The sequence below is a fragment of the Acinonyx jubatus genome, chromosome E2 (genome assembly GCF_027475565.1).
Source record: "Acinonyx jubatus isolate Ajub_Pintada_27869175 chromosome E2, VMU_Ajub_asm_v1.0, whole genome shotgun sequence".
NCBI lineage: Eukaryota > Metazoa > Chordata > Mammalia > Carnivora > Felidae > Acinonyx > Acinonyx jubatus.
The window spans coordinates 48791794-48811308 of NC_069396.1; the positions used below are offsets into that span (position 1 = coordinate 48791794).

General features: G+C 40.8%; 2 protein-coding genes and 1 pseudogene across 17 annotated transcripts in view; 1 reads left to right on the forward strand and 2 right to left on the reverse strand.

Annotated features, from left to right (window-relative positions):
- Positions 1 to 219: 219 nt before the first annotated feature.
- LOC106973628 (prothymosin alpha-like) lies at positions 220 to 873 on the reverse strand (annotated as a pseudogene).
- A 2361-nt stretch (positions 874 to 3234) lies between these two features.
- On the forward strand, positions 3235 to 18539 carry ZNF283 (zinc finger protein 283). Of its 16 annotated transcripts, none has more exons than XM_053209900.1 (5): positions 3310 to 3381; positions 4165 to 4216; positions 8830 to 8917; positions 10750 to 10876; positions 16742 to 18539. In XM_053209900.1, exons 3-5 carry the CDS (start codon positions 8909 to 8911, stop codon positions 18406 to 18408), a joined length of 1803 nt encoding a protein of 600 aa, XP_053065875.1. In that variant the 5' UTR covers positions 3310 to 3381; positions 4165 to 4216; positions 8830 to 8908; the 3' UTR covers positions 18409 to 18539. The 16 variants fall into 16 exon arrangements, with proteins under 16 accessions (XP_053065879.1, XP_053065875.1, XP_053065866.1 ...); XM_053209896.1 differs by having other exon boundaries at positions 3328 to 3465; XM_053209898.1 differs by having other exon boundaries at positions 3338 to 3546.
- The window catches only part of ZNF404 (zinc finger protein 404), a 50905-nt gene continuing 40911 nt past the window's right edge, over positions 9522 to 19515 (reverse strand). The window contains exon 5 of the transcript XR_008293404.1: positions 9522 to 14592. The gene's annotated coding sequence lies outside the window, so the exon portion shown is untranslated. The remainder of the gene's footprint in view (positions 14593 to 19515) is intronic.

Here is a 19515-nt window from a genome sequence, read left to right on the forward strand (position 1 = left end):
AAACACTGTTTCACACACACTTCAAACAGGACAAACAATAAATAAACAGCAACTTCATAGACAAAAAAGGGGGAAAAAGAAATTTTATCTTGGCCCTTTTTCATTAAAATTTTTAAAGTTTATTTTGAGAGAGAGACAGAGAGTCTGCATGGGGGAGGGGCAGAGAGAGAGAGAGAGAGAGAGCGCGAGAGAGCGAGAGACTACCAAGCAGGCGCAGGGAAGCCTCTCACCAACTGTAAGATCATGACCTGAACCCAAATCAAGAGCGGGAGGCTTGACCCACTGAGCCTCTCAGACGCTGGTAAGTTTTGATTCTTTTCTCCTCCCTTGTTGCAGATTCCCACTGTGGTTCTGGGGGGCTGGCAGAGCAAGAGGTCGTCTGTGGGTGGCGCTCCCCACGATGGGACTCTCCACTCAAAGATGACCCTCTTTACATTTTCAGACTGGACGTGGGGGATGAAGAGGTCCTGGTGGCATTTTTTGTCGTTGTTTATCAAGTTTAACTTTCCCTTTTTCACTGTCTAGTCATCATCATCGATCTTCCGCTTCTTGGTGTCCACATCAGCATCCTCAGCATCTTCCGCTGCCCGTGTGTCCGTAGCTGCCTCGGCCTCATCATCTTCCTCTCCATCCTCTTTCCTCACCTCGGCCCTCCACCTCCTTTCCCTCCTCCCCTTCTTTGTCTTCCTCATCTACCTCATTGTCGGCCTCCGGCTCCTGATTTTCCTCATTACTGTTCCCATCAGCGGGTGCAGCTCTTCCCTTCTCCACCTCCTCCACAACTTCCTTCTTCTTCTGTAAGTCCTTGGTGGTGATATCGGAGCTGGGGTCCACGGCCGTGCCTGAAATGATGGGGCATGCCAGTGGCCCCATGCAGCAGATTCAAAAGCAAGCGCGAGTTGGAGGACCATCATGGAGCAGGCATGCGCCCGAGGTGGGAGAGCGGGTTACCCGAACAATGCAAAGATGGCTTTTCAGAGCAGCCCATGGGGCCATGAAATAGCTTTGAATCCCTTTAAAAACTACCTTTTCATCTTTCCTCCTCTCTGAACTTACCACATTCCTGAATTTTATTCACCATGCCCTTGTTTTCCATTATCTTCCACTTAAGCACAAAATATCACTGTTTTTCTTCCTTTTTAAAATTTAAATTTTTTTAACATTTATTTATTTTTGAGACAGAGAGAGACAGAGCATGAACGGGGGGAGGGCCAGAGAGAGAGGGAGACACAGAATCTGAAGCAGGCTCCAGGCTCTGAGCTGTCAGCACAGAGCCAGATGCGGGGCTCGAACTCACGGACCGTGAGATCGTGACCTGAGCGAAGTCGGACGCTCAACCGACTAAGCCACCCAGGCGCCCCTCCTTTTTAAAATTTTATGAATGAAACATCCTGCAGATATATTTCTATGGCTCAATGCTCATGTTATGATAGATTCAGTAACTTTCACTGCTGTGTACTATTCTGATGTAAAGGTACTCCAGACCTAATTGTTCACCCTACTTTTGATGGGTGTGTTTCATTTCTAGATTTGTTACTACAATATTAATGAGAGCAATGCTACTGTGTTTGATGTCAGGGAAAGCATTTTAAGAATTTGTGGCTGTGATTAAGGCACTTAGGGGGAAGCAAAAGACGGACTTTTGGAAGAGAAACAACAACAAAAAAGGTCAAACAAACAAATGTTTTTCTCCCCAGGAACATTGAGGAGTTTCTTCTGAAATTGTGTTAGAAAAGGAATTTTATCTTCTTCCCTAACAGTATAACCATTAGCTCTTTATCTTTGTTTCTATCAGAAATGTCAGAAGAAATACAAATATTTAGGTTCAAAATTGCCAACTGCAACAGAGGAATCAGGCGCTGTTTAGGAAGTGGTTTTTGTATACTCAGGATATAACAAAATGTAATTACCACTTTTTGAAATAAGACAAGTAGTGTTCTGATGGACTAATTATGTAGTCTCAAACAGGTTCCTTGCCTTGCATGACCTATAAACTAGTACATCTGATTCCCTAATCTGGGCTCTGTTCTAATCTACCTGCGTTCACAAGCAGGAAATTATTTCCTTAGTCTAGGGCTTTCAAAGTTATCTGGTTAAGTACCCTTAACATCACAGAAGAATGGAAACCTACAGCAGCCACTATGACTGGATATTACTTTGATTTCTTCTTGCTTTTAAAACGTTATGCCAATTTGCATTCTTTCCCATAAAGCATCATTGATTCATTATAAAATATCTAAATTATTTGGCGGATAAATTGTAAATATTTTTCTGCATCTTAAATTTGATGCTCCAAGAAGATGTAATTGTACCACTCTTAGAGATAATGAAACTGTGGAAATAATGAAACTCACTATCCTAACAGTTACAATTTTCCAGGTACATATAGCGATTGGCAGTCAGATCATCAAACTAACGCATACTAGGCCACACAACACTGCACTGTTTTTCGATCTCAGCTGGACAGTGATCCACTTTCATAATCACCATAGTATGCAAAAGAAAAGCCTATTAAAAAAACCTCACAAATACTAAATTGTCCTCGGTTACTGACATTAACACACAATGTCCCAGATCTCATCTCTCAGCCCTACAGGGACCTTTGCACATGATCACAGTATCAATTCACGACCACGTATTGTTGCTTTTCTCTTGAAAAAATATATAATCTCTAACAGAAACCACCTTACCGTAAGGAAACAAGGATTCACACCAGCAGAAACTATCCCATGAATATAAACAACTCCACACGAGGTCCTAGTCACCGAATTGGACCCACAAACTCAGAGCCACACGTATCCATCTGTTCAACCCGCCAGACCCTACTCGAGTCCCTCGTAAACCAGGTAAGCCCGTGGCCTCGCTCAGGGTTATTCCCATGGACCTTACTTGCGATGTTGCCGCCCATTGAAGCGTAAGTCCTTGGTCATATCCCCCCACGCCCCTCTCCGCCAACGCTCCCCTTCCAATCTCTAACACTCTCAGAATGCATTCCTCAGCCTTCCTTGAAAACCATTTAATTCTCCCTCAGTCACATCGAAGATTATTGAGATGTGATGTTCGCCTAGCCGGGACCTACTCGCTGCAGCAAAACCTAGAAGTTCGGGTTGACTTTGGAAAGAGCGCCTTTGCTAGGCGTAGCCGAGTTGCATGCTGGGAGCATTCTAAGGGTCCTGGGTCCCAGCTTCTGAGGATTTGCCCGCCGTGGACTACATTTCCCAAAAGTCTCCGGGCACAGGTCTTCTTCCGGGCGGGGTGAGGTAGCCCTCGGAGAGCTCTTTGGCTGGCCCGGTTCTCGCCCTCCGAGGACTCGCCGTCTCTTATTTCCCATACGCCTGTGGGTCCGTTTCCGGTGTCCTGAAGGTTCTCGGGCTCCGCGCAGTGAGTTGCCCGCGTCGGAGGAAGTAGTCAGCGGGGGGTCAGAACCCGCAGCCAGTGTGGGGGTGACTTCGGGAAGCGCCCGAGGTGAGGGGGCCCGGTTAGCGGACTGGGTGTGTCGCGTTCGGAGCCTCCAGCCTGTGTGTGCGCTAGCGGCTGAGCAGGATGGTGCGTGACAGGGCCGGGGTGTGCCTCCGTGATGGTGTATGCGATTGGGAATGTGTGCCCGGGTGATGGGGTGCGTGGCCTTGTGGTTTTGCTTTGGCTGTGTGCTCTGGGTTCCCTCTAGACTTTCTCTGGGCCTGCCAAAGTTAAATGCCCGCAAGAAAAGGGGTCCTACCCTAAGCCCTAGAGGGAACGTTTCACGCCAAGAAGGCAGAGGGCTAGTCTTGGGATGAGAATCGTACATCCGGAAGTGTCCTCGTGACATGCTTCTAGGAAGACGTGATGGGGGAGGCCCCAGAGGTAAGGTTCGTAGAAGGGGCGCGCGTCTCGGAGCTCCTTGGGAGCCAGCTACATGTTTCAGAGCAGCCAGACCTTCGTGCCCAGCAGCTGCTGTCAACTCAGAGACGGATTGCAACCTTCCTTCCCTTCAATTCCGTTGGGTTTTGTGTGGCTGAAGGTGAATACGGCTCTAGGCGGTGTTTCGGTTTTCCTTTTTTGTTTTTTGTTTTAGTTAGGTCTGTGCTCCAAGAAATGCTGGTGTCTCATGAGTCTTTCGGTGTCCCCCTCCCGCACCCCCACCCCCACCCCCACCACTCCCACTGCTGCCGGGTTTCTAAGAAGGATCCTGAGGAGGAGGGAAGAATTGTTGCATATTTTGAAGTCAAGGATCAGGGTGAGTTTGTGTTTCTTTATTATTCACACAGTTCCTTTCGTTTTTAGATCATGAGAATATTTGCTTTCTTGGCCTGAAATATCACTAGTAGTGACTATCCTGGGTTTTCCTCCTGATGAATGACCTACCCTGCTCATGCATCCCTCTTCTTAGTCGCCCCTTATTGACCTTACTCTCAATTAATAGCCAGCTATTCAAGTTGGAAAAAGTGATCTAGTAGAGGAAATCTTAACCTGAGGTTTTGTCCCATTTATAATTGCCAGATGATCACAAATCTCTTGGATTTGAGACCGAATTTTTATAAATATTTGTAAATGTATTTTTTTAGTGGGCAAAAATGTCTATAATTTCATGAGATTGTCGAATGTACATGACCCAAAAAAGATCCAGCTCCATTGGTCCGGGATTAGGATTTAATAGCTGGGAAGGAGATTTTACAAGATTAGTGTCCAGTGATATGGAAACAGTTAAGTAAATTGCAGTTGTCTCCTGTAATGGAATAATGTGTACTTGATAAAAATTATGTTTATAAAGAATCAGAAGGAAAATGTAAGTAATAAAATACTAAGTAATAGTTATAAACAGAAGTCCTCAAGAATGTTGTGAGTTCTATATGAATCCCATTCAGTGAGAGTTATGGGAGACATTATTCTCAAACATTTTTTTTAATGTTTATTTTATTTTTGAGACACAGAGCACGAGTGGGGGTGGGGCAGAGAGAGAGGGAGACAGTGATTCCGAAGCAGACTGCAGGCTCCGAGCTGTCAGCACAGAGCCCGACAGGGGCTCGAACTCACCAACCGTGAGATCATGACCTGAGCTGAAGTCGGATGCTTAACCAACTGAGCCACCCAGGCGCCCCTGAAAGACATTTTTCAAGGATTGTCTCCAAAATGTTTTAATTGACCGCAGTGAACAGGTGGAGGGGTGTAGCCACACTTGTTGAGCATCTGTTCTGTACCAAATATTATTCTATTTATGTGCATATGTTTCCTTCCTCAAGACTTTGAAGGTGACTTAACGTAATTGGTGTGTTGGTTTCAGGGGAATCTTGATAATGAAAGTGTCTCAGTGTAGGGGTCAGCTCCAGCTCCAGCATGTTCAGCAGCTGGTCAGTGTACTTTGTTTCTGGCCCACTGATCTTCAGGGTTGGCTCTGTTTTTTTCAGTTTTCTTAATGACTGAAATATGCCCCTTCCCTATCATTCAGTTTTTTACATTTGGAAATCTTTAGGGGCGCCTGGGTGGCGCAGTCGGTTAAGCGTCCGACTTCAGCCAGGTCACGATCTCGCGGTCCGTGAGTTCGAGCCCCGCATCAGGCTCTGGGCTGATGGCTCAGAGCCTGGAGCCTGCTTCCGATTCTGTGTCTCCCTCTCTCTCGTGCTCTGTCTCTCTCTGTCCCAAAAATAAATAAACGTTAGAAATCTTTATATTTCTGGTTATGGAATTAATGCAGGTTTGTTGCAAAAAAATTCAACAATCCAGGGAACATAGAGAAGGAGATTAGAATTACATCCTCTAGAGGTAATCATTCTTTAAAAAAAATTTTTTTTACGTTTTATTTATCTTTGAGAGAGAGACAGAGCGTAATCAAGGAAATGACAGAGAGAGAGAGGGAGACACAGAATCCGAAGCAGGCTCCAGGCTCTGAGCTGTCAGCACAGAGCCCGATGCGGGGCTCAAACTCACAAACCGTAAGATCATGCCCTAGCCGATGTCGGACGCTTAACTGACTGAGCCACCCAGGCACCCTTAGAGTTAATCATTCTTAATATTTTGGTGCATTTCTGTTTAAAATTTTTTTTTCCTGTGAGCCTATGTGTCTGGTTTTGTTTCTGCTGAATAAGATAACAGTAATTGGTGATACAACTGAATTAAAGACTCTCTAGCTTTTATTTTGATGGAGAAGTCCAACCCACGTGTGGGTTTTGTTTTACTCTTGAATGTGCAGGAAGAAGAGGGAAGTGTTAGTGATTTCTTCTTTATTTAAAAACCTGAAGTATTCACAACTTTTAGGAATGTAAACACCATTTAAAAGTTAATTACAAGAGCCTCAAAGACAGACTTTCAGAATTAGATTATTTTAAAGGTTATTTCCACAGAAAATAGTGATAATTTCCAGTGTCTTTGTTCTGTCTTATAAAAACCTATTTTACAAATAATATTTCCAAGGACAGATATTAATAACAGAAGGTAGAATAAGAAGGTTATAGTTATGGACATTTAATAAACCACCAATTTGCACAGAACAAGATCACACCTCTGGTTAATGTTCTCCTCTTGACATCTAATTGGGTTGTATTTTCTGAGCCAGCTTTATGATGTTGAGTCCTGTCTCTATCTGCAGCTTCTGGGAGTGGGGGATATCTCCTCTGTGTCTTTCTGAGAACCTGTTGTGCTTATGTTGTTATTTAGGAAGAATAGTGGGCTTAAGGCTGGACGGTGAAACTTTAGTTAACTTTGTAAGAAAACACACCTGAGAAGCATGGATTTTATTATGAAAATATGGAAAGGGTCATTAACTTTTCTTATTATAACAGAATAAGGGACAGCAATCTCCATTTTCAGTAACAATGGCTAAAACTTAGGTTAAGTAATTATCGTACACTAGTTTTTTTTTTTGTTGTTTCTTTTTTTAACATTTATTTTTGAGATAGAGAGAGACAGAGCTCGAGTGGGGGAGGGACAAAGAAAGGAGACACAGAATCCGAAGCAGGCTTCAGGCTCTGAGCTGTCAGCACAGAGCCTGAGGTGGGGCTCAAACTCATGGACTGTGAGATCATGACCTGAGCTGAAGTCGGACGCTGTATTTATTACCTGAGCCACCTAGGCACCCCACTATTTTTTTTTTTTTTTTGTAATTTAAGAAATCTCTACACTCCACATGGGGCTCAGACTCACGGCCCTGAAATCAAGAGCCTTATGCTCCTCCGAACGAGCCAGCCAGATTCCCCTATCGTACACCAGTATTATATGTGGATTTTCTTACTTAATCTTCAGTACAGCCCTCTGTAGCAGACAGTGTTCCTATCCTTCTCTTTTTCTTTTATTGACGAGGAAATAGAAGTGTTGAGAAATTGGTCACTGTCGAGCCCAGATTCACATCCTGAAAGTCGACACCAGAGCCTTTATCTTAATTTCAGATACACTTCCCACATTGTGTATCCTTTACAAACCTGCCTGTATCACCAAGAAATTGATTATGTGTGTCTTTCTTCAATTAATATGGTCTAATACCACCAAACTAATGAGGGCACAGCAGGCCACAGTTGAGCAAACCTTTTGCTTACTGTTAGGTAGTTTCTAATTCTTGGTTATCTCATAAATGATTTTTGGTTGAATATTCTTGTGTATACATCTGTACTTCTCTAGCTATTTAAGGACACGTTTCCATAAGGGAATTTTGGGTAAAAATTTGTTCCAAATTTAAGGCCCTGAGATAGGACTTGGGTAGTGATACAGTAACTGAAAGACATGGTTGTTGCCTTTAAGACAAGGAAGACTAAATTTACATAGGAATGAAGTTAAGGCTGCCAGCAACAAAGGCCAGGAAACAACTCGGGTAACCTGTCTTGGAAACTCATAGGAAGGTAATTACAGGCAATACTGTTGGGTCACGACTTGTTTTGCAGAGGCAAATAGAATTTGTCCTGCGTGTTGGATACCCTGTAGTTTGTATCCTACTAATGTTAGTTGCTAAGTGAGACCAGTAGGATCAGTTCAGCAATTATCAGGAGAGTATCCTGTTTAAAAAGACAAGTTCAGATATAAAATAAACCCATGTGTCAGAAGACATGAAGAGAAGCAGGATTGAGATCTCATCAATATATCCATGACATTTCTTGGGGGAATTTCAGCCACTTTTTTTCTAGGCAAAACGGGAGTGTAAGTAGAAATTATATAGTTGGTATAATGCATGGCCATGGTTACAACAGTTATGCAGAATACTTAAAAAGAACATTATGACCACAATAAAAAGAAAACCCTTATTGTATATAGATGTATAACTTTCTAAACACTTTTTTTTTCCTAAACACTTTTTTTTTCATCTGTGGACATGTGATTGTCAGTCTTTTCTATATTGTTATACACATACAATTTATAAATATAATCATACTATACATCCTGCAAGCTGTATTTTCTATTGACAGTATATTTTGATTATTTCCCCTGACTTAGCTTAGTTTCTCGTATTCTGTGGCGTGTATGTTATGAACGCGTTAAGAGGTCAGCTTTGGGCTCAGGCAGTTGTACATCCTGTCCACCCCTGTGTCTTGACCAACCTTTTTGAGCCCCGAGCCCATGAAAGATGTTCTCACTTGGACTGTGTTGCTCTTTCTCAGCTCGGAGAGGCAGAATGGTGGGAGGGAGATCTGGTCTGGGAAGGACCAGTGGTCCAGCCTCAGTCTCCTGTCAGCATCCCCAGTATCAGGCACTGCCAGAAACCTTCCTACTGAAGGACCTTTGGGTTTGAGGGGAGAGTTTAGATTTCAGAGATGGTGTGGGAGTGTGGGGGGGTAAGAGGAGGAATGGCAGAGGTAGAAGTTTATATTAGCTTAAGTCAGGATGGGATCACTTCACATCTGGTCTAAAGCTTTTTTTTCCCCTCCCCAGCTCTGACTTTTCTGGATTCTGTGCTTCACCAATAGAGGAACCCCATGGATTATTAATTAGTTCTTGCAATTCTAGAACCATGACTGATGTAAGTTGGTTATTTCTGTCTCCTTGAAATACTGTGATTTTTAGGTCATATGAATCTTTTCCTTAATTATCCGAATGCTTTCTGCATAACAGAACCCCACTCCTGAACCTGCCTCTCAGTTCCCCCTATTCCAGTAAAGGATAGTGCCAAGTAGCCCAGTGTCCTTCGTATGTGCCTTTCCATTCAGTGTCGTCATGGTCATTGAACACATTCAACATCTGTGTGCCCGGTCTTCTATCAAGAGCAGCGAAGGGATGGAATCTTTTGAGGGAAATACTTGAGCTTCTGTCAAAGAATAACTTGAAGAAATGTAGTTAACAGCACACTTTTACTTATATACAAGGAAAACCAGCAGTAGACTGATTTCATCTATTAAAACACCAACGATTTATTTACAAGGGAAGGAAAAATGGGAGAATGAAGACTGTAGACATTTTGAAAACAACAGTTATTCCTTTTTCAGGTTAAGGTGCTGATTGGCTGGCATCTAGGAAAGAAGCCAGTCAGGATACAATGCCCTTAGACAGCTGGATGGTCCCCCAAGAGAGCAATTTCAGTTGCTTGTGCCTTCTCTGGAAGAGCTTTGGTGTTTACCTAGGACATATCCATGGTAGGCTGTCTTGGGTGGTGCCCTTCGTAATCACTTCTGTCTTTGGTCCACTAGGGCTGCGCCATTTCCCTTATCAGAATTCCTTATTCCCATCTCAGGTCTGTGGTGTGATGAGTCAGTGATGAGGGTCCCATTTGGTCATACAGGCAAACTTGGAACTTCTTCATGGACCTGAGTCTCCCACAGAGATAAGATGGAATTCGGGATTTCTTGGGCTCAGCCTCAGTCTCTGTGAGGCTTTGCAAGGCTTTTTGGATGCAGGGGCTTGTGAGTGGGTCTTTCCAGGGAAAGTGTGGTTCCCCAATCAATGAACACCAGTGTCAGAGTCCATTTAGTTATTGACCAGGATGCACAGCTCTTGGTGACACCTGTGTCATATATGATGTGCTCTATTGGCAATCTCCTGCTTGGGAATGAGGAGGGTGTCAGGTGAGGTGTGGTTGATGGTAACAAGTAAGAAGGTGACTGAGATTTCTAAATACTGGATGATAGTAGATTTCTAGAATTAAGAAAGTCTTTGGAAATTTTGTTCAACCTAAATGTATAAATATAATGGAGATACTAATTTCATATACCTATATGATGAACTGAATGCAGCTCATAAAAACATGTATTTGTAAGATGTGTAAGAAAAAAATGCTTACATTGTAATCTAATGGAATGGTTTACTTGAGGCTTAATGATAATCTGTAATTTAATGGAAGTCATTTTTCTGAAATAGAGATTTTATAGTGCATTTGGGAAAAAAATTTTCTTATTTGTGTTTTCTGTTCCTTAAAGCCTGAAAGGGAAAAGATGGTGTAGCAGTTTACGTTTATAAAGAATTTACGAGGCAGGCACATAGCAGGTTGTATGTGTGTTTACATACTCATAAACAACCTCCCCCGCCCAACACCACTTTTATTTAATAGAAGAGAAACTGGGATTATTTTATATATTACCAGACAAGTCTAGATAGCTTAGTTACCTATCTCACAATATCCAAGAAATTTTTTCTGCTGTAACAGGATTCTTCTAGAATGTGTAACACTCTGCTTTAGTTTACTAATTTCTTTACTTTTCTCTACCTCTATGTATCACAGGCCTCCAGCCTACTTGGTTGCTACATTTTCCTCTTCTTGCGGTTTATCCTTCGTAATCCTTTTTCCCCCTCTTAGAAATATTTTCTTAAATTCTTAAATTTCTTTAATTTCCCAAGTAATGTGTGGGTTTTTGGTTTTAGGGCTTGGTGACTTTCAGGGATGTGGCCATCGACTTCTCTCAGGAGGAGTGGGAGTGCCTGGACCCTGCTCAGAGGGACTTGTACGTGGATGTGATGTTGGAGAACTATAGTAACTTGGTCTCATTGGGTAAGGTCATCTGCCTGAAATACTTTAGAATCTTCTCTGCACCATTGGCTTTCCCTGTGGGAATTATAGGGCTGTCTTTGAAGAAACCAGGTCAATTTCTTCTCCCTGTTCTCAAAGGGATGACTTAATATTTGTTGGATTAGAAATGGGTTCAGCAAGCTCCTTGATCGTCCCATACCTTCACACCTTCCTCTGGCTTTTCCTGTAGTGGTCTCTCTTCTTTACAAGGAGCTGGATTTGCATTATGGGGCATTCAGTTCATAACCATTGTCAAAGAAACCAGGTTTCATACTGTGTTTAACTTCAACGTGTCTAACGATTATCTGTGTGCTTGCTCCTCAGAATGTGATTGTTAATGTTTGAGGAACCATAGGAAGACCAGAACAGAGTTAGTGAAGGAGAGGATACCAAGAAGTTAGTGAAGGAGATAGGCAGGGCCCAAACGGTAGGCAGTTTTGTTGGTTTGGGGGAGGAATGTGGATTGTTTTCTGGGTGATTAGAAGCCTTTATTTGGTTTACTGGGGTTTTAGCTTTTTTTTTTTTTTTTAAGTTCATTTATTTATTTTTGAAAGAGAGTATGTGAGCAAGCAGGGGAAGGGCAAAGAGAGGGAGGGGAGAGGGAGAATCTCAAGTAGGGGTTTGAGACGTGAGGCTTGATCTCACTGAATGGAAATCAAGAGTTGGACGCTCAACCAACTGAGCTACCGAGGTGCCCCGGTGTTAGGTTTTTTATTGTTAAATATTACACACATACCTAACATCAGCTGCTTCTACCAGCTTGTCTTTTTTTTTTTTTTCCCCAAATTAATATTTAAATTCTAGTTAGTTAACTTATAGTGTCATAGTGGTTTCAGGAATAGAATTTAGTGATTCTTCACTTACATATATAAGTGAATGAATTAATGCATGAAGCATTAAAAAAAGAAATACAGTTGCCAGGTCCTATCCCAGACATGCCGAACAGAGTCTACGTTTACACAAGATCCCTGGGTGAGTTTTATACACCTCAAAGAAGCACTGCTCTTTGTTAGTTTTTGACCCACATGCAGAGAGTGCAGCTAGAAACAGGGTCCTGATGTACTCCGACTTTCAAAAGAGCCCCTTCACTTTATGCAGTGGAGGATTGAATAAATAATTCATTTCACACCAAGTGAACACATTCCTTTCAACATGTTGGAGGCTGAACGTTGCGATCTGTGAACCTTGTATTTTACAAAGTTAAACTCTACACAGAATTCAATCCTAAAAATGTCTCCTGAAACTTCTTTTCCTGTTAGCAAAATAACAATAGTAACTCTGACAATATTAACACTTAACACTGTGCCAACCATATGCCAGGCTGTGTTGTTTTCTCTTTTTTAAGTTTATTTATTTTGAGAGAGAGAGAGAGCACATGTGCATATGAGAGCTCGGGAGGGACAGAGAGAGAGGGGGAGAGAATCCCAAGGAGGCTCCATGCTGTCAGTGCAGAGCCTGACGTGGGGCTCGATCCCACAAACTGTTGAGATTATGACCTGAGCCAAAATCAAGAGTCAGCTGCTCGACTGACTGAGCCACCCAGGCGCCCCAAACCAGGCTGTGTTCTAAGCAGAGCAAGTACATTAGCTTAATTAACTTCCACAACATCCCTATGAGGCAAGTATTGTTTTTATCCCCTTTTAATGGATGAGAATACAGAGACATATAGTGTAAGTGACTTCCCGGGGTCACACAGCTGGTGGGAGAAGGTTGAAGCAATTGAGCCTGTAAGGAAGTCTGGCTCATGAGCCTGTATTCTTGACCCTCGAATATGCATTTAAAAAATATCCTTTGTGGAGAAATGGGAAATATTCATTAAACTCTTCTGCTGTATACCCAAGTGTGGTGCGTGCCTTGAGGAAAACCACTGGTGCATGTGTTTGAATTGTGAGTTAAACTGGCTGTTCGTTTCATGGGACACCACTTTGTTTTTGAAAGAATGCCTAACAGATGAACTATTACACTATTATTGAGACTTAGGTAGTTAGAAAAATTTTCTCACAAGTTGAGCCCGCCACTTGAAAGACAAGTAACAGTATTTTTTGCCAGTGATAGAATTCAGACTTTGAAGTAAAACTTAGAATTGTGTCAAACTTACATCTACCATTTTGAGCTTTTACAACTTCCCAATACATGAACATTTTTCTGATGAGATAGAAAGTAATATTAACACATGATTTTTTAAATATTATGTAATGAGATGTGTGAACATTTCGAAGATCTGCATAACTCCACGAGCCACCATTTTTCACATGACCAGTGCACAATATTACAAAATTATGCCTGGATAAAAGATCATTCAAAGTGCAGTGGATTTTAAGGTAACTTAATATGAAAAGTTCATGGGTATATTTGCATATTTCACCTTGCAACTAACCTTTATGAAACTATCCCTTCTCAAGTTTTACTGTAGCATCAAATAGTAACACACCCACAGTATCAAAGAATAACAGTTGCATATATGTGGGAGGCTAGATTTCCTTCGTATACTTCAGTCACAATAGCATATTGCCATAGAGTGAATGCAGAAGCAGATACGAGAATCCAGTTGACTTCTGTTAAGCCATATATTAAAGAGAGTCACAAAAAATTAAGATAATACTTATTTTTTTGTTTTAGAAAATGTAACTTTTATAAATTTATTGTACTGACAGAGAATGATTCATTATTTTCAAGTGAATTAATAAATATCTTTAATTTTTCCGTTTTAATTTCTAGTATGGTAAATATTGGAAAATCTAACTTGCACAAACAAAAGCTCTTTTGAGCCCTCAGTGATTTTTTTTTAACATTTATTTATTTTTAAGTGTTTTTATTTTATTTTTTTGAGGTGGGGGGAGCAAATGGGTGGGGGGGAGAGAGAGGGAGGGAGAGAGAGAAAATCCCGTGCAGGCTCTGCACTGTCAGTACGGTGCCGGAAGTGGGGCTCATTCTCATCTGATGCAGAACTCAAACTCATGAACTGTGAGATCATGACCTGAGTGGAAGTCGGATGCTTAACCGACTGAGGCATCCAGGTGCCCCGGTTTTTGTTTTTGTTTTTAACATTTAAAAAGTAGTTAAATCTCTTTTCATTTACTAATGTTGTTAAGCCTTCCTTACCAAGTAATTGTAATATAAACTCTTGCATGGCAGTTCAGATTGGTTGAACTAAATTCAAGTTTACTGAACTATCTATTGATGCTAAGCTATACAAAAGTGCATTGCATTTAGTTTATATTTGGCCATCTCAAGGTAGCTGCAAGATTAGATTGGTCAGTTGAAATTCTGTGACTTCCTTTTGGATGTACACACAGTTCTTATACCCAAATGTTCATGTATACAAAGAAATAAAACATCGTTAAGTAAAGCAGCAATAGTTACTACAGTTTATCTATGCCCAGTTAAACATCATTAAAATTACTTCCCACAGACCTATCCCACAGTACTCCTCTACCCTTTAATAAGTCACCTAAGATGTCATAAAATCACCATTACACAAAAATACTAACCTTGTATATTTTGTATTGCAAATACACTTATGCATGAGCAAGCAAAGAATTCACCAATAATTAAGAGTATAAGGGGTTCTGAGACCGAGTTTGAAGACTACTGCAGCAGATGATGAGTCTTTCACTGTATGGGCTTTGTGAGGCCTCAGATGAATGCCTCCTTCCACTCAGTCTGGGTTGGAACTCCAAGTACCTTGTGGAGAGTCACTGTATGGATGCATAAATTAATATTTAGTTACAGATTCATGGCTCCTTTACTTGCTAAACCATGAGCTACAAATTCCAGCTGCCTTAGCAGTCCTGAACTCAGATACCAGTATCCTTTGCCCAGTGAAACCACTGCTGTATATTTGGACTTCATTTTCCTGTACCTTATTTTGGAGGATGCAGCCAGGCAGAAAGGGTGAATATAAAGTTCTCCTAAGAATTGCCTCTAAAAGTTTTTCAGCCCTGTGTCTGGTACACTGTTTGTTTGTTTTTTAATTTTTTTAAACGTTTATTTAGTTTTGAGAGACAGAGCACGAGGAGGGGGAGGGGCAGAGAGAGAGGGAGACATGGAATCTGAAGCAGGCTCCAGGCTCCAAGCTGTCAGCACAGAGCCCGACGTGGGGCTTGAACCCACGAACCGTGAGATCGTGACCCGAGCCGAAGTCAGTTGCTTAACCGACGGAGCCACCCAGGCGCCCCATCTAGTATACTGCTTTATAGCTTTAGAGCTGTTTATAGTGTGAGAGTAAGTCTAATACCAGATTTTTCTTCATGGCGGGGGCTGGAAATCTCTCATCTTCATTTTGAAGAATACTTTGTGCTTTATATAGAACTTTAGGTTGAAAGCTTGCTTTCTTTCAGCCATTAAAGATATCATTCCATTGTCTTGTAGCTTCCATTGTTACAGATGTGAAGTCAGCCTCAATTCTTATAGTTGTTCTCTAACTTTAATGTCCCCCCTTTGCCTCCTTTTATTATTTTTCCTTTATTTTCAGTTTTCAACTGTTTGATTATGATGTGTCCAGTTGTTGCTTTTCTTTGTATTTATTCTGCTTGCAGTTTGCTAAAAAGTAGATTGCTTATTTATACATTTCATACGTTTTAAGAATATGGCAATAATAATCTTTTCAAGTACTTATTTGGCTCTTTCTGGAACCGCTGTTGTCTGAAGTTGGATTGTTTAATATTGTTGCACAGGTCTGACTCTATTTTTTTTTCCCCATCCATCCTTTTTCTCTTTGCGCTTCAGTTTGGGTTTTTTAGTTGTAGAATTTCCATTTTATAATTTTAGAGTTTGTGTTTCTTTGCTGAAATTTCCCATCTGTTCTCTATCTTTTCTTCCAGAATCTGTAAAATATAATTCAATGGCCTTGCCTGCTGATTCTAATATCTACATGAGCTGTTCTTTGTCTCTTTTGTGTTTTTTGGGGGGGCTGGGGGTGTGATTTTAGGTCACACCTTCCCTGTTCCTCACCTACCGCATAAATTTTCATTGTGTGCCAGACATTTTGAAGAACAGTAAAGAATAGATCCCTGCCTGTTTCTCAAATCAGCTATTTAGGGGGAGGGGCTGATAACTCAGATCCCCCCAGGCTTAGAGCTGAGCTGGGACTGGGTCATAGCTTTCATTAGTTTCAGTTTATTTCTGGTTTCAAATTAGATTGAAAAATTGTTCTTTGCTCTAAACTTCCTGCATGACCACTGATGTGCTTATCTCTTTGATTGTATCAGGATTTGAGCTAAGTGGAGGTTCTATTACAGTTTTAGTTGGTTTTGTTTCACATGTTTCACCTCCAGTAGAGCCTTGGAACTTAGTAGTTTTGTCTGCTTTTATCCCAACACCAATCCCTCAGAAAAATTCCTGTGGAGTATTATGTAGCTTAGTGTTTTATTTTTTAAGTGTAGTTGACATACAATATTAGTTTCAGGTGTGCTTGATTTTCTAGATTCCAGTTCATGATGCCAACCCGCATAGTTGTGAAAACATTCAGCCGAATCACCCCTGTGCACATAAGGGCTTGCTTGATGGAAAGGCATTTTGTGTAAGGGGTCATCCACACAGGAAGATAAGGAACTTGTTAAAATGATCTTTGAGGAATCCTCCAGAAAACTGTCAGATCAGAACATTAAGAACATAAAAGCTGAAAAGTCAAAACTGAGATTGTTGTTCCAACAGGGTAGACACTTGATGCTTAGGAGTGAGCTCAGGAAGTCTTATAATCCAGTTCTTTTATGGGTATTCTTTCTTTCTTTTGTTTTTTTTTAATGGGTATTATTTCTAATTTGCCTTGTATTTCTATTGAGGGTTTTTAAAATTTTTTTTTCTGGTAAACGAAATAAAATATGTGGTTTTCTTGTTTTCTTTCAGATTTGGAGTCAACATATGCAACCAAAAATAAAATTTCAGAAAAAGACATTTTTGAAATACATTTTTCCCAATGGGAGAGGACGGAAAGAAGTAAAACTCTTGGCCTTGAGGCATTCATTTTCAAAAATAATTCTAAGTGCAAAAGCAAATTGGAGGGACTACAGGGACATCAAGAGGCATACTTTAGTCAAATGATAATTAGCTATGAAAAAATGCCCACTTACAGAAAAAGCAAATCTTTTAGTGCACATCAAAGAATTCATAATAGAGAGAAACGCTATATTTGTAAGGAATGTGGGAAGGCTTGTAGTCATGGGTCAAAACTTGTTCAACATGAGAGAACTCATATGACTGAAAAACACTTTGAATGTAGTGAATGTGGGAAGGGCTTTTTTAGTGCCTATCAACTTACTGTGCATCAGAGATTTCATACTGGTGAGAAACCCTACGAATGTAAGGAATGTGGGAAGACCTTTAGTTGGGGATCTAGTCTTGTTAAACATGAAAGAATCCATACTGGTGAGAAACCCTATGAATGTAAAGAATGCGGGAAGGCTTTCAGTCGTGGCTACCACCTCACTCAACATCAGAAAATTCATATTGGTGTGAAATCTTACAAATGTAAGGAATGTGGGAAGGCCTTTTTTTGGGGCTCAAGCCTTGCTAAACATGAGATAATTCATACAGGTGAGAAACCTTATAAATGTAAAGAATGTGGGAAGGCCTTCAGTCGTGGTTATCAACTTACTCAGCATCAGAAAATTCATACTGGCAAGAAGCCTTATGAATGTAAAGTATGTGGAAAGGCTTTTTGTTGGGGCTATCAACTTACTCGACATCAGGTATTTCATACTGGCAAGAAACCCTATGAATGTAAGGAATGTGGGAAGACCTTTAATTGTGGCTCAAGTCTTATTCAACATGAGAGAATCCATACTGGCGAGAAACCTTATGGATGTAGAGAATGTGGGAAGGCCTTCAGTCGTGGCTATCACCTCACTCAACATCAGAAAATCCATACTGGTGAAAAACCTTTTGAATGTAAGGAATGTGGGAAGGCTTTTAGTTGGGGTTCAAGCCTTGTTAAACATGAGAGAATCCATACTGGTGAGAAGTCCTATGAATGTAAAGAATGTGGGAAGGCCTTTGGTAGTAGCTATCAACTTACTCGACATCAGATATTTCATACTGGTGAGAAGCCCTATGAATGTAAGGAATGTGGGAAGACCTTTAATTGTGGCTCAAGTCTTGTTCAACATGAGAGAATCCATACTGGCGAGAAACCTTATGAATGTAAAGAATGTGGGAAGGCTTTCAGTCGTGGCTATCACCTTACGCAACATCAGAAAATCCATACTGGTGAGAAACCTTTTAAGTGTAAGGAATGTGGGAAGGCCTTTAGTTGGGCTTCAAGCCTTGTTAAACATGAGAGAATCCATACTGGTGAGAAGTCCTATGAATGTAAGCAATGTGGGAAGGCCTTTGGTAGTGGCTATCAACTTACTGTTCATCAGAGATTTCATGCTGGTGAGAACCCTTATCAATGTAAGGAATTTGGGAAGACCTTTGTTAATGGCTCAAACCTTGTTCAACATGAGAGAACTCATAGTAATGATAAACCTTATGAATATAAAGAATGTGGGGAAGCCTTTATATGGACAACTTAAATGAGACAATTGATACTGATGAAACTTTATGATTGAAGAGATGTGAACACATTTTTTATGTGTACGAACAATACAAGGAGAATCTTACTCTTGAGAAAACTTATAAATGTAGCGAATGTGTAAAACCCTTACCTGTGTGTGGACAGTTTACTTGATATATCAGAAAATTCATACTAGTGAGAAATGCTTTGAATATAAGGAATATGAAAAGGCCTTTAGGATTTTGTACAATCTTATTGAACATCAATTTATACTGATGTGAAACCATTCAAATGTAAGGAACATGTGAAGATCTTTATTCTTGGCACAAAGTCTGGTAAACATTGGAGAATTCATACTCATTAGAAACACTTTAAGGAATGTAGGAAGAACCTAATCGTAATTCAGTTTTTGCTCTGCACCTTAGAGAACTCCTACTGCTGTGAAATATTATGAATGTAAGGAATGTGGGGAGACTTAGAGATGTGATAAGTATCTCAGGGTACGTCATAGACTTCATCCAAGTGAGAAACCCTTTAAATTGGGATGTAGGAAGGCCCTTAGAGAAGTACTACTAAAACTTGTCTAGAGCCTACTGCCAGTCCACAAAATTGTTACCTGTCCATCATGAGATGAATGCAGAAAGCGAGAGTAAATGTTTGGAAACTTTTATAGCAATTTGTTACTGCCATAAAATTATATTTTATAAAAGTATCAACCACTTTATGAATGATTAGAAATTAAGAAGTTTGCCCTTTTCCAGAAATGACGTGAGAGACAACATTCACAGTTTCAAGAACATGACACAAGTCACAAGACGATTTAATTAGAATAAGAAACCCCTCACTGTCACCTCTCTGATTAGAATGGCAGAATATTCACACTATAGGATGATTTGGCTAATGTGAGACACAACTTCCTTATGCTTATAAAAGCATAGAGAATTTACAATAAACATGTTCGTTTAATGAAGGTATAGAAACGTTCTAACACTACCTGATCTTTTTTTTTTTTTTAAGTTTATTTTATTTTTGAGACAGCAGAGCACAAGTGGGGGAGGGAGAGAGAGGGAGACACAGAATCTGAAGCAGGCTCCAGGCTCTGAGCTGTCAGCACAGAGCCCGATGT